The sequence below is a fragment of the Grampus griseus genome (assembly GCF_964374135.1).
Source record: "Grampus griseus genome assembly, chromosome: 17".
Lineage (NCBI taxonomy): Eukaryota > Metazoa > Chordata > Mammalia > Artiodactyla > Delphinidae > Grampus > Grampus griseus.
The window spans coordinates 81,039,194-81,056,680 of record NC_139011.1 but is presented as its reverse complement, the minus strand read 5'-3'; the positions used below and the strand labels follow the sequence as shown (position 1 = coordinate 81,056,680).

Sequence of the window (17,487 nt, the reverse complement as noted above, 5' to 3'; positions counted from 1 at the left end):
TCGTCTCTAAATGTTTGATAGAATTCACCTGTGAAGCCATCTGGTCATGGACTTCTGTTTGCTGGAAGATCTTTAATCACTGTTTCAGCTTCATTACTTGTGATTGGTCTGTTCACATTTTCTATGGTCCAGTCTTGGAAGGTTATACCTTTCTAAGAATTTGTCCATTTCTTCCAGGTTGTCCATTTTATTGGCATAGAGTTGCTTGTAGTAGTCTCTTAGGATGCTTTGTATTTCTGCGGTGTCCGTTGTAACGTTTCCTTTTTCATTTCTAATTTTATTGATTTGAGTCCTCTCTTTTTCTTGATGAGTCTGGCTAATGGTTTACCAATTTTGTTTATCTTCTCAAAGTACCAGCTTTTAGTTTTATTGATCTTTCCTATTGTTTTCTTTGTTTCTATTTCATTTATTTCTGCTCTGATCTTTATGATTTCTTTACTTTTGCTAACTTTGGGTTTTGTTTGTTCTTCTTTCTGTAGTTCCTTTAGGTGTAACGTTCAATTATTTATTTGAGATTTTTCTTGTTTCCTGAGGTAGGCTTGTATAGCTATAAACTTCCCTCTTAGAACTGCTTTTGTTGCATCCCATAGGTTTTGGGTTGTCATGTTTCACTGTCATTTGTCTCTAGGTATTTTTTTGATTTCCTCTGATTTCTTCAGTGATCTCTTGGTTATTTAGTAATGCACTGTTCGGCCTCCATGTGTTTGTGTTTTTTATGTTTTTTTCCCCCTGTAATTGATATCTAATCTCATAGCGCTGTGGTCAGAAAAGATGCTTGATATGATTTCAATTTTCTTAAATTTACTGAGGCTTGATTTGTGGCCCAAGGTATGATCTGTCCTGGAGAATGTTCCTTGTGCACTTGAGAAGAAAGTGTAATCTGCTGTTTTAGGATAGAATGCCCTATAAATATCAATTAAATCTACCTGGTCTGTAGTGTCATTTAAAGCTTGTGTTTCCTTGTTAATTTTCTGTCCACTGGTGTAAGTGAGGTGTTAAAAGTCACCCACTATTACTGTGTTACTGTCGATTTCCTCTTTTATAGCTGTTAGCATTTGCGTTATGTATTGAGGTGCTCCTGTGTTGGGTGCATATATAATTGTTATATTTTCTTCTTGGATTGATCCCTTGATCATTATGTAGTGTCCTTCCTTGTCTCTTGTTAACATTCTTTATTTGGAAGTCTATTTTATCTGATATGAGTATAGCTACTCCAGCTTTCTTTTGATGTCCGTTTGCCTGGAATATCTTTTTCCATCCCCTCACTTTGTCTTTATGTGTCCCTAGGTCTGAAGTGGGTCTCTTGTAGACAGCATATATATGGGTCTTGTTTTTGTATCTATTCAGCGAGCCTGTGTCTTTTGGTTGGAGCAATTAATCCATTCACACTTAAGGTAATTATCGATACGTATGTTCCTATTACCATTTTCTTCATTGTTTTGGGTTTGTTTTTGTAGGTCCGTTTCTTCTCTTGTGTTTCCCACTTAGAGAAGTTCCTTTAGCATTTGTTGTGGAGCTGGTTTGGTGGTGCTGAATTCTTTTAGCTTTTGCTTGTTTGTAAAGCTTCTGATTTCTCCGTCAAGTTTGAATGAAATCCTTGCTGAGTAGAGTAATCTTGGTTGTAGGTTCTTCCCTTTCATCACTTTAAATGTATCCTGCCACTCCCTTCTGGTTTGTAGAGTTTCTGCTGAGAAATCAGGGGGTAACCTTATGGGACTCCTCTTGTATGTTGTCATTTTCCCCTTGTTGCTTTTAATAATTTTTCTTTAATTCTTGTCAGTCTGATTACTGTGTGTCTCAGCATGTTTCTCTTTGGGTTTGTCCTGCCTGGGACTCTGCGCTTCCTGGACTTGGGTGGCTGTTTCCTTTCCCAAGTTAGGGAAGTTTTTGACTATAATCTCTTCAAATCCCTCTCTCCCTCTTCTCCCTCTCTCCCCTCCTCCTCTGGGACCCCTATAATGCGAATACTGGTACATTTAATATTGTCCTAGAGGTTTCTCAGGCGGTCATTTCTTCTCATTCTTTTTTCTCTATTCTGTTCTGTGGCCGTGATTTCCACCATTCTGTCTTCCAGGTCACTTATCCTTTCTTCTGCCTCAGTTATTCTGCTGTTGATTCCTTCTAGTGTAGTTTTCAGTTATTGTATTGTTCATCTCTGTTTGTTTGTTCTTTAATTCTTCTAGGTCTTTGTTAAACATTTCTTTCATCTTCTTGATCTTTGCCTCCATTCTTTTTCCGAGGTGCTGGATCATCTTCACTATCATTATTCTGAATTCTTTTTCTGAAAGGTTGCCTATCTCCACTTCATTTAGTTGTTTTTCTGGGGTTTTATCTTGTTCCTTCATCTGGTACATAGCCCTCTGCCTTTTCATTTTGTCTGTCTTTCTGTGAATGTCGTTTTCGTTCCACAGGCTGCAGGATTGTAGTTCTTCTTACTTCTGCCGTCTGCCCTCTGGTGGGTGAGGCTATCTAAGAGGCTTTTGCCAGCTTCCTGATGGGAGGGACTGGTGGTGGGTAGAGCTGGGTGTTGCTCTGGTGGGCAGAGCTCAGTAAAACTTTAATACCCGTCTGCTGATGGGTGGGGCTGGGTTCCCTCGCTTTTGGTTGTTTGGCCTGAGGTGACCCAGCACTGGAGCCTAGGCTCTTCGGTGGGGCTAATGGTGGACTCTGGGAGGGCTCACGCCAAGGGGTACTTCCCAGAACTTCTGCCGCCAGTGTCCTTGTCCCCACAGTGAGCCACAGCCACCCCCCGCCTCTGCAGGAGACCCTCCAACACTAGCAGGTAGGTCTGGTTCAGTCTCCCCCAGGGTCACTGCTCCTTCCCCTGGGTCCCGATGCGCACACTACTTTGTGTGAGCCCTCCACGAGTGGAGTCTCTTGTTTCCCCCAGTCCTGTTGAAGTCCTGCAATCAAATTCCGTGAACCTTCGAAGTCTGATTCTCTGAGAAATCCTCCTCCCGGTGCTGGACCCCCGGGTTGGGAAGCCTGACGTGGGGCTCAGAACCTTCACTCCAGTGGGTGGACTTCTGTGGTCTAAGTGTTCTCCAGTTGGTGAGTTGCCCACCCAGCAGTTATGGGATTTCATTTTATCATGATTGCACCCCTCCTACCGTCTCACTGCAGCTTCTCCTTTGTCTTTGGATGTGGGGTATCTTTTTTGGTGAGTTCCAGCGTCTTCCTGTCGATGATTGTTCAGCAGTTAGTTGTGATTCCGGTGCTCTCGTGAGAGTGAGTGCGCGTGCGTCCTTCTACTCTGCCATCTTGAACCAATCTCTGTTAGCATCCTTGCTCTTGATGCACTGAATCCTTGCTCTTTCTTTCAACTGAGATAAACTCTTCTGCTCATTTTGCTCATCTCTCTCTGTCTCTGTTAAATTAGGTGAAACGGTTACCTCTGGCGGTCTTGAAGAGGTGTCTTTATGTGGGACGCGCCCCTGGTACAGTTTGTGTGTGTCCAGTGGCTTTGGTGGGGGAGCTGAATTTGACTGGAACCTAAGCCATGTACTCTCTCACCGTGTGCTTAGCAGCTGTCAACTTGGTTGGTAGGTGGTGGGGCTTGAGACAGAGGAGCTGGAGCTGGAGCCAGGGGTGGGGTGAGGCCTGCGCTGGCTCAGCTCCCACTGGGTGCTCTTTCCCCTCCCAGTATTGGTACCCTCAGTCCCGGAGGGGACCAGTGTGGACCAAGCGGGGCTGGTGTGTGTGTGTGTGTGTGTGGCGGGGGGGCGGTTGGCAAGGGCCGGGGCACGGGGTGTGTGGTCTGGCTGCCGTCAGAGATCTGGTCTGCGTCTGATGCGCTGCCTTGTGCAATTGCCAGTAATGGCTGCCCCTTCCCTGCTCAGATGCCACTTAGGGTTTGAGCCACCACAGCAGTTTGTGGCCAGGCTTCTTCCTTGGTCATGGCAGCTCTCACTCCATTGTGGAGCTGCAACACAATGCAGATGCTACTGGAGTGTTTTAGCTTGGTTCAGGCTGGGGTGCACACTGGGTTGGTCACAGGAAACCAGTCAGCCAGCAGTGCAGTTTCAATCTGCCGTCTCTGCCCAGCTTTGGGAGCCAGTAAAAATCCATGCACTCCGTACCAGCAGAGTTCCAGGCTTCCCACAGCCTTCCAGCCAGCCAAGGAGACTCGTCTTCCTGTTGCTGGACCCCAGGGCTGGGCACCCAATAGGTGGCTCCAACTTCCCACTCCCCAGGGAGGGTGTCTGCCCGAGTGAATCTCCCTTTTCCTCTGAGTCCCCTCCCACGGGCACAGGTCACCTGATCACGTCTCTTCCCTTCCCACCTGAAGAGTCATGGGGATCTCTGGTACAGACTTGGGTTGCACAGGAGTCTTTCTGCCAGTCTCCAGCTAGTTTTCAGTGACAGCTGCCCCACATGTAGATGCATTTTTGATGCGTTCATGAGGGGAGGGGAGCTCTGTGTCCTCCTCGTTCAGCATCTTGATTCGAGTCACTAGTATCAGCTTAAAATGTACTGTTCTACCTCTGAGATGTTTTATGTAAGCCCCATGGTAACCACAAAAGACAAAGAAAGAAAGGGGAAACAGAATATACCACCACAGAGAATAACAAATTTACAAAGGTAGGCAGAGATGGGCGGGGGGTGGGGGGGTGCGCGGGGCACCGGGAGAGAAGCAACAGAAATACAAATCAACCAGAAAGCAGATGTTAAGGTGGCAGGAGTTAAGTCCTTACATATCAACAAATACTCTAAATGCAGATGGGCTGAACTCACCAATCAAAAGGCACCGCGTGGCTGGATATATTTTTAAAAAGACTCAACTGTATGCTGCCTACAAGAGTCCACTTGAGCCTTCAGGACGCATGCAGACTCAAAGTGACAGGACAGGAAGACGTATTCTGTGCAAGTGGAAACCAAAAGAAAAAAAACAAGGGTATCTATACTCTTATCCGACAAAACACTTACTTACTTTATGACAAAATGCTAACAAGAGTCAAAGAAGGTCATCATTGTAAATGCTGTAAAGAGATCAATCCATCAAGTAGATGTAACAGTCATAAGTATAAAGTATGTACGCACCCCGCATGGGAGGACCTGAATATGTTAGGCAAATACTAACAGAAATGAAGGGAAACCAGACAATAATACAATGATCATAGGAGACCTCAGTACCACACTTTGAACAAAGGATAGATAACCCAGAAAGAAATTCAACAAGGAAATAATGGACTTGAACCAAACATTAAGCCAAATGGACCTAAGAGATAGATAGATAGATACCTCTAGAATATTCCATCCAACAGCAGCAGGATACGTTCTTATCAATGGCACATGGTACCCTCTCAAGGACATCATGTGACTGACAGGGCATAAAACAAGTCTTAGAAAACCTAAGATGACTGAAATCATATGAAGTATGTTTTCTGACCACCATGGTATGAAACTAGAAATCGAAAACATGAGAAAAGCTGAAAAATCTAGAAATATGTAGAAACTAAACAACACACTCCTGAACAAAGATTATCTCAAAACAAATGAAAATGGAAACAGCATACCCAAACGTACGGGACACTGCCAAAGCAGTTCAGTGAGGGAAGTTTAGTTAAAAATGCATATATTAACATTTTAAGATCACAAATAAACAGTACAACTGTATACCTTAAAGAACTAGAAAAAGAAGAATAAGAGCAAAGTTAACATAAGGAAGGAAATAATAAAGATCACAGCCAAAATAAAAGAAATAGAAATGAGTAAAATGATAGAAAAGATCAATAAGAGCTGGTTTTCCAAAAAGATAAAATTGACAAATCCTTAGTGGAACTAAGAAAAAAAGGGAGAAGACTCAAAATCAGAAATGTAAGAGAAGAAATTCAAATGGACACTAAAGAAATACACAGGATCATAAGGGACTACTAAGAACAAGTATACACCAACAAATTGGACAACCTAGAAGAAACGGGTAAGTTCCTAGATTGATTCAACTTATCAAGACTGAACCAGAAAGAAAAAGTCTGAACAAGCCAATAATGAGTAAGGAGCTTGTATGAGTAATCAGCAATCTCCCAATACAGAAAACACCAGGACCAGATGGTTTCATTGGAGAATTCTACCAAACGTTTAGCGAAGAATTACCACCTACCATTCTCAAACGCTCCTGAAAAACTGAAGAGCAGGGAGCACTTCCAAACACATTCTACGAGGCCCAGCATTGCTCTGATACCATAGCCAGATAAGGACACTTCAAGAAAAGAGAACTCTAGACTAGTATTCCTGATGAACACAGATGCAAAATTCCTCAACAAAATATTAGCAAACCAAATTCAAGAACTTATTAAAAGGATTATAAACCATGGTCAAGTGAGATTTTTCCCTAGGATACAGGGCTGGTTCAACATACACAAATCAATAAATGTGATAAAACCACATTAACAGAACGAAAGGGAACAGTCGCACGATCATCTCAACAGATGTGGGTAGCGCCCTTAACAAAATACAGCATCGTTTTGTAATAGTAAAAAGCTTCAGCATATTGGGGGTAGAAGGAAAATACCGCAACCTAATAAAAGCCATATGCAGTAAACCCACAGCTAAAATTATGCTCAATGCATAAAAAAAAATTAAAGCCTTTACTCTAAGATCAGTAACAAGACAAGGGTATTCACTCTCACAAATTGTTCAACGCAGTCCTAGCAGTCCTAGCAGTCCTAGCTAGAGGAATCAAGCAAGACCAAGAAAAGCTATCCAGATCTGAAAGAGAGCAGCAGAATTGTCACTGTTTGCAGGTGATATAATCTTATCTATTAAAAACCCCACAGACTCAACTTTAGAAACTACTGATATAATAAATGAACTCAGTAAATTTGCAAGATATAAAAATCAATACATAGAAATAAGCTTCATTTCTATACACTGAGAATGAAACATCAAAAACAATAAAATGCCTGGGAATAAATTTAACCAAGGAAGTGAATGAAAGATGTACAATGAAAATGAAAACTATAACTTTGCTGAAAGAAACCGAAGAAGACACGAACAAGTGGAGGGACATCCTGTGTTCATTCATCAGTTGGAAGAGTTCATATCGTTAGAATATTCACGCTACCCAAAGCCGTCCATTCATTCAATGCAATCTCTATACAAATCTCAATGGCATTTTTCACAGAAAAAGGAAAAGATCCTAAAATTTGTATGAAACCACAAAAGACCCCAAACAGTGAAAGCAGTGATGAGAAAGAAAAACAAAACCAGATGTATCACACTTCCTGATTTCAAAGTATACTAGAAAGCAACAGTAAGTAAAACACTATGGGACTGGCATAAAAAGAGACACACAGACCAGTGGAACACAACAGTGACCTCAGAATTAACCCCCCACATATATGGTCAACTAATATTTGATAAGGGAGCCAAGAATGTCCAATGGGAAAAGGAAAGTCTTTTCAACAAATAGTGTTGAGAAAAGTTAACAAACACATAAGAAAAATGAAACGGGACACCTATCTTACGCCACTCACAAAAGTTAACTTGAAGTAGATTGAATACTCAAATATTAAGACCTAAAATCATAAAACACTTAGAAGAAAACATAGGTGGTAAGCTCCTTGACAGCAGTCTTGGATTTGGCGACAAAAGCAAAAATAAACAAGTGAAACTACATTAAACTACAAAGCTTCTGCACAGCAAAGGAAACCATCAACAAAAAAAGAGGCAACCTACCAAATGGGAGAAGTTATTTGCAAATTATATATTTGATCAGGGGCTAACATCCAAAATATGTAAAGAACTCATACAATTCAACAGCAGAAGAACAAACAATACAGTTTAAAGTGGGCAGAGGGAACCCTTGTGCACTGCTGGTGGGAATGTAAATTGGTGCAGCCACTGTAGAAAACAATACGGAGCTTCCTCAAATAACTAAAAACAGAGCTACCATACGACCCAGCAATTCAATTCTGGGTATTTATTAAAAGGAAATAAAACATTACCTTGAAAAGACGTACACACCCCCGTGTTTATCGTAGCATTATTTACAATAGCCAACACATGGAATATCCCATTAATGGACAAATGGATAAAGAAAAAGTGGTACAGGTACTCCCTGCTTTCCAAAAGTTTGCATTATACCACTTTGCTTTTACAAAAGACTTACGTCAGTACAGTAATGGCTTTTTTCATAAAGGCGAAAATCTTCTTTGGATTTCTTTTGGTTAGTGAAGACAGGTACTAATGTGGGACTTCTGTAAAGGCGGCATAATTTGAACTTCAGAAAAGCGGGGGATGCTCTTCTCTTTATACCATTTTGCTTAGGAAAGTTTTCACAGGAACGCTCTACTTTCGGATAGCAGGGCAAACTGTGTGTGTGCACGAATATTATCCAGCTATAAAAAAGGAAATCCTGCCATTTGCGACAACACGGATGGACCTTGTGGGCACTACACTAAGTGAGATAAGTCAGACGTGGAAAGACAACCGCATGACCTCACTTACACGTGGCATGTAAAACGAAACAAAACAAACTCATATGTCAAACACACGCAGATTTGTGGTTGTCAGAGGTGGGGATCAAGGGATGGGCAAAATGGGTGAGTGGTCAAAAGGCACAAACTTCCAGTTATAAAGTCAGCCAGTCCCAGGGATGCAACACATAGCACGACAATAAATAACACACGCAAACAAGGTTACGCACTGATCAGTCAACGAAACTGTTGTGACCAGAGGCCCCCGATAATCTGAACTACTTCCCCCTGGAGCACTGGTTCAGTATTCACCAGTTCAGTGTCTGTGTTGATGTTACAGAACGTCACTAGTGTGAAGAACAAGAATCAACTATAATTTAAATAACTTAAAATCCAGGTGTTCAGTCACATCAGCCACATCTGAAGGGCTTGATGGCCAATGTGGCAGCCATACTGCACAGATTCAGAACATTTCCATCACTGCACGGAGTGGGTGTCAAGCAGTGCTGTTGTAGCGCATTACTCCTCTGGGCCTGGCCACAGGCAGCCTTTTCCTAGCGCCCTGGGTGCTGGTTCTCTCACTGTACACTGCGGACCTTTATATACAAACATCGCCTTCCCTTCTCAGCTGGAAAGTCCTCGTGGTTGGCCTCTCATACAGTGCACGTCTGTGCCTTGCCCAGGGATCTGCAAATAGTAGTTCCACACAGGAGCTCTGCAAGTTCCTGACAACCATGAGTCAGAGGAGATCGCCTGAGCCATGTCACGGAGAATGGCAGAGTAGGGCCCTCTGAGAATCAGTACCTCCACGGAAGCTACCAACAAGCTGGCAGAATAATGGCAGAACCAACGTCTTTGGAATGCTGGATTCAGATCAGATAGTTACAGAAACCAGGGGAAGGATGCTGGGAAAACTCGGTGAGTGCTGTGGCGCTGTTCTGTACTCGCCTGCCACCCCAGCTCCCAGCTGCCAGCACAGACCATGCCCCTGGTGTGGGTTGCCGGTTCTGGGCACAAGGGGTGGGGTGGCCACAGGGACCTTGCTCTTCTAAATGCACAAATGTCGTTGTGCATTTGACCTGTCTGGTAGTGACCTGAGGGGCCGGCACAGAGCCTTCCCTTGCTTTGCTCTTTCAGCTCCAGCCACTTCCAGGAGGCACGAATCAAAAGCATTTAAAGACTATCCATGCTATCCACGGGCAGCTGGGGCAAGCAGCAGACGGAACCAACAACCTAGACGGGAGGAGGCCACGGAGGAGGGTCCTTGGGGGAACAAGGGCTTCAAAGGCTGCCTAGTGCATTTGCACGCCAAACCCTGACACGAGCTCAGAAGAGAACTGACAACACTGACACTTACACCACTCCTTGGGCTCCAAGGTGAAAGCTGGAGTGGAGTCGCAGGCAGCCCGGCCGAGCACTGAAGAAGCAGCCCAAAACCAACCTGCAAAGTGCGGGAGGAGATCTTTTTGGTGCTGGGTGTTTAAGGAAATCTCGGTAACTACATAAGTAAATCTTGGTGTGTTACTCTTCTTTTTATTTATATGATTTAAAAGACAAGTGCATAAAACTAATTATAAATCTAATGTTAATGGGGATACAGTATTCTAAGATGTAACTTGTGATGGCAACAATAACAGCATCAAGTGGGAGAGAGGACAGAGCTGTACAGGAGCAGGGTGTTTGCGAAGCTGTTGGAACCAGTATCAATTCAAACTATATTGTTATCAATTCAGGATGTTAATTATAGTCATCAGAATAACCACTAAGAAAAAACTTAAAAACACACAGAAAAGGAAACAAGGTGGGAATTGAAATGATACATTAGCAAAACCAAATCAAACACAAAAGGAAACAGTTTTGGAAGAAATTGGGGGGAAAAGATGAAACTCGTAGAAAACAAATGGAAATAAGATAGAAATAGGTACTCCCTAATTTAGAAGTTGCTTTATATTTAAGCAGATTAAATTCACCAGAGGTACTGGCAACATGGATTATAAAAGCATAAGCCAATTATATACTATCTACAAGCGACTCATTTTAGAGCCAGAGTCACAAACAGATTGAAAGTACGGAAACATGTTTTCCACGCATTAATAACCAGTAGAAAGCTGGCACGATATGTATATAGCTGATGCACTGTTATACAGCAGAAACTAACAAACACACACCATTGTAAAGCAATTATACTCTAATAAAGATGTTTGAAAAACTAATAAAATAAAATGAAAACAAAACAAAAAAAGAAAGCTGGCATGGCTACTAGTATCAGGAAATAGACTCTTAAGTCACAACCTGTTACAGGAGACCAAAAAGGGGCATTATATACTGATAAAGTCAATCCATCAAAAAGACATCGCAATTATAAAGATACACACACCAAACAGCAGGACCCACCCCCACCCAAATCCAGGAAGCAAAGCTTGACAGAACTGAAGGGAGAAACAGACCTACATTAACAGCTGAAGACCTCAACACCCCAATTTCAATACTGGGCACACAGAACATCTAGACAGAAGAATAAGGAAACAGAGGACCTGAACCCCACATACCAGCCAGACCTAACAGACACGCACAGAACTCTCCACCCACAACCACAGAGCACACTCCTCTCAGTGCACTGGAACATTCTCCAGGATAGACCACATGTTAGGCCACCAAACAAGTCTCCATAAATTAAGAAAGATTAAAATCTTACGAAATATCTTCTCTAACCAAATGCAATAAAGCTAGAGATCCATAAAGAAGGAAAAGTGAAAGATTCCAAATATGTGGAAATTAAACAACATAGTCTTAAGACAACCAAATCAAAAATGAAATCACGAGGAAAATTAGAAAACACTTTGAGACAAAGGAAAACAAAAACACAGCATACCAAAATTTAAGGAATGTAGCAAAAACAATGGTCAGACTTGTTGACAAAAATTCAATCAACCATCAAATGAAGAAAGAAAAAAGGGAATTTTATTCAAGCCAAACTGAGGATTCTGAGAACTGTTCCACCTGTTTAGAAATCCAAGGCACAGTCAGACATTTTTGAAACGAAGGATCGTGTATATAACAATGACATACTGGTATTTTATAGAAACGTCACCACAATACCTAGTCCAGGTAAGCACGTACAAAGGAGCAGCGTGTCACCGTGACCCCAACAGAGCTGGGAAAGAGTGCTATTCTTTCAAGAAGTTACACTGCTAGCATCAGAAGGAAAGGAACAGTGATCTTTGTGGTTGAGCGGCCGCTCCGCCTTTGAGGAGCTCTGGTTAATGTGCAATGCGACACACACTGCACATTAGGGGGGCATGGAGGAGACCCGGACACACACACAAGAAGAATTTTTAAATCTTTCTTGTCCTGCCTTAAAATATAAATTTCATTTCACCACACTTTAGTGCCTACATTAAAAAAGAAAGATTGCAAATGAGTAACCTAACGCTACTCTCCTTTAGGAACTAAGGAAAGGAAGAGCAAACTCAACTCAATGCCAGTAAACTGAGAAAATAGTCAAGATTAGAAGCACAGATAAAACAGAGCACAGAAAAAGAGATGCAACAAAACCAAACATTGGTGCCTTGAAGAGCTCAACAAAATTGACACACCTCTTTCCAGACTGATTCAGAAAAAAAAGGAAAAAAAAAAAAACTCAAATAACTAATATCAAAAATGAAAGTGGGGGGCTTCCCTGGTGGCGCAGTGGTTGAGAGTCTGCCTGCTGATGCAGGGGACATGGGTTCGTGCCCCAGTCCGGGAAGATCCCACATGCCGCGGAGCGGCTGGGCCCGTAAGCCATGGCCGCTGAGCCTGCGCGTCTGGAGCCTGTGCTCTGCAACGGGAAAGGCCACAACGGTGAGAGGCCCGCATACCACCAAAAAAAAAAAAAAAAAAGAAAAAAGTGGGGACATCATCTACCTTACAGAAATAAAAATGCCAACTTATCAAAAGTTCCTAGAAACATAAATCACCAAAACTGTCTCAAGTAATAGAAAATTTGAAGAGATCTGCAACAAGAGACTTCATCAGTAATAGAAAAAACCTCCCCAAAACAAAAGGATGGCTTTACTGGTGAATTGTACCAAACCCTGAAAGAATTAACACCAATCCTTCTCAAACTCTTCCAGAAAATATCAGAGAAGGGAACACTCCCGAACTCGTTCTATGAACCCAGCATTACCCTGATACCAAAGCCAGACAGACAGGCTCCGTAAGAGAATTATAGACTAATAACCCTTATGGGCACTGATGCAAAGATCCTCAACAAAATACGAGGAAATGGACTCCAACCTCAGAGTAAAAGGATTTCTCACCATGGCCAGGTGGGATTTGTCCCAGCACTGCAAGGGTGATTCAACATCTAGCATCAGGCTTCCCTGGTGGCGCAGTGGTTAAGAATCTGCCTGCCAATGCAGGGGACGCGGGTTCGAGCCCTGGCCTGGAAAGATCCAACATGCCACGGAGCAACTAAGCCCCTGCGCCACAACTACTGAGCCTGCGCTCTAGAGCCCACGAGCCACAACTACTGAGCCCATGCACCTAGAGCCCGTGCTCCGCAACAAAGAGTAGCCCCTGCTCGCCACAACCAGAGAAAAGCCCGCGTGCAGCAACGAAGACCCAACGCGGCCAAAAATTAAATTAAAAAGAAAATCTAGTATCGAATGTTGTAATATACAACTTTAACAAAGGAGAAAAAACACAGGTTCATCTCAACTGATGCAAAAAAAGTATGTGACAAAATTCAACACCATTTCACGATAAAAACACACAGCAAACTAAGACTAGAAGAGAACTTCTTCAGCACAACAAAGGACATTGCTGAAAACCCACAGATGACATCACACTCACTGGTGAAAGGTGAAAACGTTCCCCTGAGATCAGAAACAAGACAAGGATGCCCTCTTTCACCACTGCTATTCAACACTGTACTGGATGTTCTAGCCAGAGCAATCAGGCAAGAAAAAAAAGAAAAAATATTCAAATTGGAAAAGCAGAAGTAAAACCGTCTCTATCATAGACAACATGATCCTGTATACGAGACGTCCCAAAGATAACACAGAATAAGTACTAGAGCTAATAAATTAATCCAGCAAAGTTTCAAGAGAAAAGATCACCACACAAAGGCAGCTGTGTTCCTCTACACCAGCAATGACAATCCAAAAAGGAAACTGGGAAACTCTGTAAATACAAAATATCTACAAATATACAGCAGCATCCAAAAGAATACTAAGAATAAAATTAAACAAGGAAACTGAAAAGTAGAAACATCAAAAACCAGTAAAACTGACAAAACACTGCTGAAAGAAATTAAAGACAAATAAAAGGAAAGACACTGTGTTCATGGACTGGAAGCCTTAATATTGTTAAATAGCAAAACTACCTAAAGCCACCTACAGATTCAGTGCAATCCCTATCAAAATTCCAATGGCCTTTGCTTTTTTGAAAAGCCAGTCCTTAAATTCTTCAATTTCATGATGTTCAAAGAGAATAAGTACAAACCCCACAGCTGTGCTGTCACTTCAATATACAGACAATATTTCAAAGTTCACAAACACCTATCTTAGTGGAAGTTACTGGTCATTAATCAACAGCACTTCAAAAATTCTTGCAAGTTGATGAAATAATTTTTATTTTAGAAAGTGTTTACAGTTTACATCTTTACTCTTTCTCCACGATTTTATTTTGTCGATTGGAAGCTGTGTGTAGGCGTCCCGTCCTAAGGGAACTTGGAATTTTTTTGTTTTTTTTTTTTCTTTAAATGTTTCAGCCACGCTGCGCAGCATGCTGGACGTCTCAGTTCCCCGACCAGGGATCGAACCCAAGCCCCCTGCAGTGGAAGCACGGAGTCTTAACCACTGGACCACTGGGGAAGTCCCCATAAACGTTTCTTATTAATGCCATAATGCATTCAACCTGTATCTATCAGAATAAGTTTGTCAAGTAATACAATGAAATAATTATAAGATGAAGTGTTTGCTTGTGAAACTGCATAAAAGCTATACACTACTTTGGGAAAAAAACTTTTAATGTTCCTTAGTCTTAAGATTTACTATTTCCCAAAATCATACAAGAGTTTCTAACTAGAAATGTTTGAAAAAACAGTAACAAAAAGCTCAAAGCCCACCTGAAATCGGCTCCGGGTGGGGACAGAGGCCCTTCAAGTGCAGAGGAAGCTGCTTCTGTAACTTGGTCTGGCTGCTCTAGAACGCATGTTTTATCTCCAAATAAGGATTCATTTCAAACAGGGATTTCTTTTATTTTCCTAGAACCCAAATGCTTAGTGCTAGCCCTACTTTCATACTTGGAATTTCTGAAGCTTTCCTGAGTCTGGGATGCAAAGCTCTTTCATCCACCTTCCCGTTGTGATCAGAGTAGCAAAAGTGAGTGCTGAGACCAAGGTTTTTCCCTCTCCTAAACACTTTCCCTTCTAGAGAACAGTTCTGTCATAAAATGTCAAAAATAGAAGAGAAAAATGTGAAAGGGAAAAACCTACAAAAATATCCTAAAATGTCAAATACAATCATTTCTAAATGTAATAAGCCATAATCATAGCCTGACCTTATTCCTGTGCTGCTAATATGACTCACAGAGTCTCCGGGAAGAAGGCTTCCGGGTGTGATTTCCATGGCGCCGTGAGGCAGGTCGCAGAACGCTCACGTGCACAATGAACTACCACAGCTCTTGGTCCGCTCACAGCACTCGCGATCTGCTCCGGTCTTGATTCCGTGCTCTGCACAAGTCTGCCCTTCTACATCCATTTTAACCCTAACCTGATCTATGATTATGGCCTAGTCATTCACCCATGCCAGCATTCACTTCATCATGACCTGGATTAAACTCGGGATACAACTCTGGTGCTTCGGGACGATGAGCCCACTGATTGCCTGATCAAAGTTTAGGACACTCTCTCCACACGCATGCCCCTTCTCTGCTGACTCCCCAGGACCTCACATCCAGGGCTCCCACCCTTCCCAAGTTCTGCCAAGGATGTTGGGGTCTGTTGCCTGGTCAATCAAGCACTTCACCTGGGCCTCTTCTGAAAGTCCACTGCCTGGCTCCTGGGCACGGATGTTGTGATCTCTGCTTCCTTGCGCTACAGCGATGTAATGCTCAAAGGCAGGCACCTTCTCATGGCCCAGAAGTAACTCATCACTGGAAAAAAGATTAAACAAACATGAAGACACAAACCACATATGATTTTTCCTGTCCAAACCAGACATTCCCTCTCACCACGCAGAATGTTTTGTTGCTCATAACCTTAAAGCCAAGAGATTCGATCTGCAGGAAACCAGAACATGATAGATGCTGGGAACGCCTGTCTTCACGTGTCTGTGTGGACTCACTTTTACTTCGCTTGGGTTAGTACCCAGAATGGAACGCAGGGTCCTATGGTACCCCACGTTTAACTCTTTGAGGAACTGCCACACCTCCCCACAGTGGCTGCAGCATTTTACCTTCCCAGCAGAAACACCGAGGGCTTCGACTTCTCCAGCCCTCACAACAACTCGCTATGTTCCATTTTTTGATTCCAACAATTCTAGTGGGTGTGAAGTGGAATCCCACTGCATTTATCTGATGACTAATGATGGTCAGCATCTTGCCATGTGCTTGTTGGCCATCTGTGTGTCTTCTTTAGAGCAACGTCCGTTCAGGTACTATGGTCATTTTTTAATTGGGTGGTCTTTTTATTATTCAGCGGTAAGGGTTTTTTTTATGTATTCTGTACACAAGTCCCTTAGCAGCTGTATGACTTTCAAATGTTTTCTCCCATTCTGTGGGCTGTATTTTTACTTTCCTGATGGCAAGCACTAAAGTTTTCAATTTTGATTAATTTATCTGTTTTTTCCTTTTCTTGTTTGTGCTTTTCCTGTTATACTTAAGAGTGCCAAATTGTCACTGCCAAATCCCAGGTCCTAAAGATTTACCCGTGTTTCTTCCTAAGTATTTTACAGTTTTAGCTCTTACAGTTAGCTCTTTGATCCACTTTGAATTAACTTTGTATGTGGTGGGAGGTGGAGGTTCCACCTTCATTCCTTTGCCATTTTTTGGAAAGACCACCGAATGGTCTCGGCACCTTTGTCGAAAAACAACTGACCACAGACAGCCTTTTATTGTTAATTAAATGGGAAAGTCCAACTCTTTTTCCTTCTTGTGAATCATTTCTACAAATTCCTGTTTGTTTTAGACCTCAACCAGAAAAATGTGAAAGCTGTGTCAAAGGTAACCCGATTTGCACACTTGTTAGTGAGCCGCCACCGTGCTCTCCGCACCTCGGGGCTATGCCGCCAGGGTCCCATTTGTCCTGAGAAAGGACAAGAGTAAGTTTAAAACCTAAATCTCCTCGGGCAGGTAAAGATATTCATGCAACAGTCTAGGAATGCGGTGCAGGGACCCCAGGCAGACTGGGAAGGGCTCCAGAGTTAGGACCTTGCAGGGCGGTGGAGAGGCCGGCCTCCTCAGGCCGTGGCCCTCCGTCTGTCAGTGCTGACACCACAGGCCGAGGATAAACATATGGTGTTCATTGATTCTTCTGGAAACGCCAGCGTGTTGGTGTGTGTTTGTTTCTTCCACAAATAACGTCTTACCAGGTAATAACTGCTGGATTGGCACCTGCTAACTTTCTCTTAGCATGATGTATCTTCTGCCGGGGATACCAGTTTTTTTCAGTTACATTTACTTCTTGAATCCATGATCCTCCTTTTCTTAGCATTTTCTGTTCAAAATTCTAAAGGAAAGGAACATGATTTTTTTTCTCTGCTTAACAGTATACATGATCACATTCACACAGATTCAACAAGTAACGATCTTAAAATAAACAGAATCTCTGACTGGGGAGGGCGCCGCAGCTTTTTACGCAAACTCTCACGGCAGCACAGATAACAGTGACCACGACCGTGAGGGTCTTACCCTTAGGCTTAAAGGATCCCTCCCTGTGGAGGGTGCCATTGCTGTGCTCCCTTTTGGGGGGCAGTATCGTGAAGAACCCTTGAGATTTAAGAAAGCACGATCTGTCTTTACGATCAAGGAGGACTTTGTGTGGAACAGATTTTAAACTAAACCTTGTCTCAGAGAAACCAACCCA

The 17,487-nt window shown here is 42.6% G+C and overlaps 2 protein-coding genes across 3 annotated transcripts in view; one reads left to right on the top strand and one right to left on the bottom strand.

Annotated features, from left to right (window-relative positions):
- Positions 1-17,487, top strand: part of SPIDR (scaffold protein involved in DNA repair) — a 142,075-nt gene that overhangs the window by 119,790 nt on the left and 4,798 nt on the right. Inside the window, exon 13 of one of the 2 annotated variants that reach the window (XM_082675006.1) lies at positions 2,891-2,909. The exons of the other annotated variant lie outside the window; for it this stretch is intronic. The gene's annotated coding sequence lies outside the window, so the exon portion shown is untranslated. Of the gene's footprint in view, positions 1-2,890; positions 2,910-17,487 lie in introns of those variants that run through there. 2 annotated transcript variants of the gene reach the window in all.
- The window catches only part of PRKDC (protein kinase, DNA-activated, catalytic subunit), a gene marked incomplete at its 5' end in the record, with an annotated part of 150,072 nt that continues 146,619 nt past the window's right edge, over positions 14,035-17,487 (bottom strand). The window contains 2 exons of the mRNA XM_082675009.1: positions 14,035-15,557; positions 16,991-17,130. Of these exons, the coding sequence (XP_082531135.1) occupies positions 15,353-15,557; positions 16,991-17,130 (345 nt within the window). The 3' untranslated portion in view covers positions 14,035-15,352. The remainder of the gene's footprint in view (positions 15,558-16,990; positions 17,131-17,487) is intronic.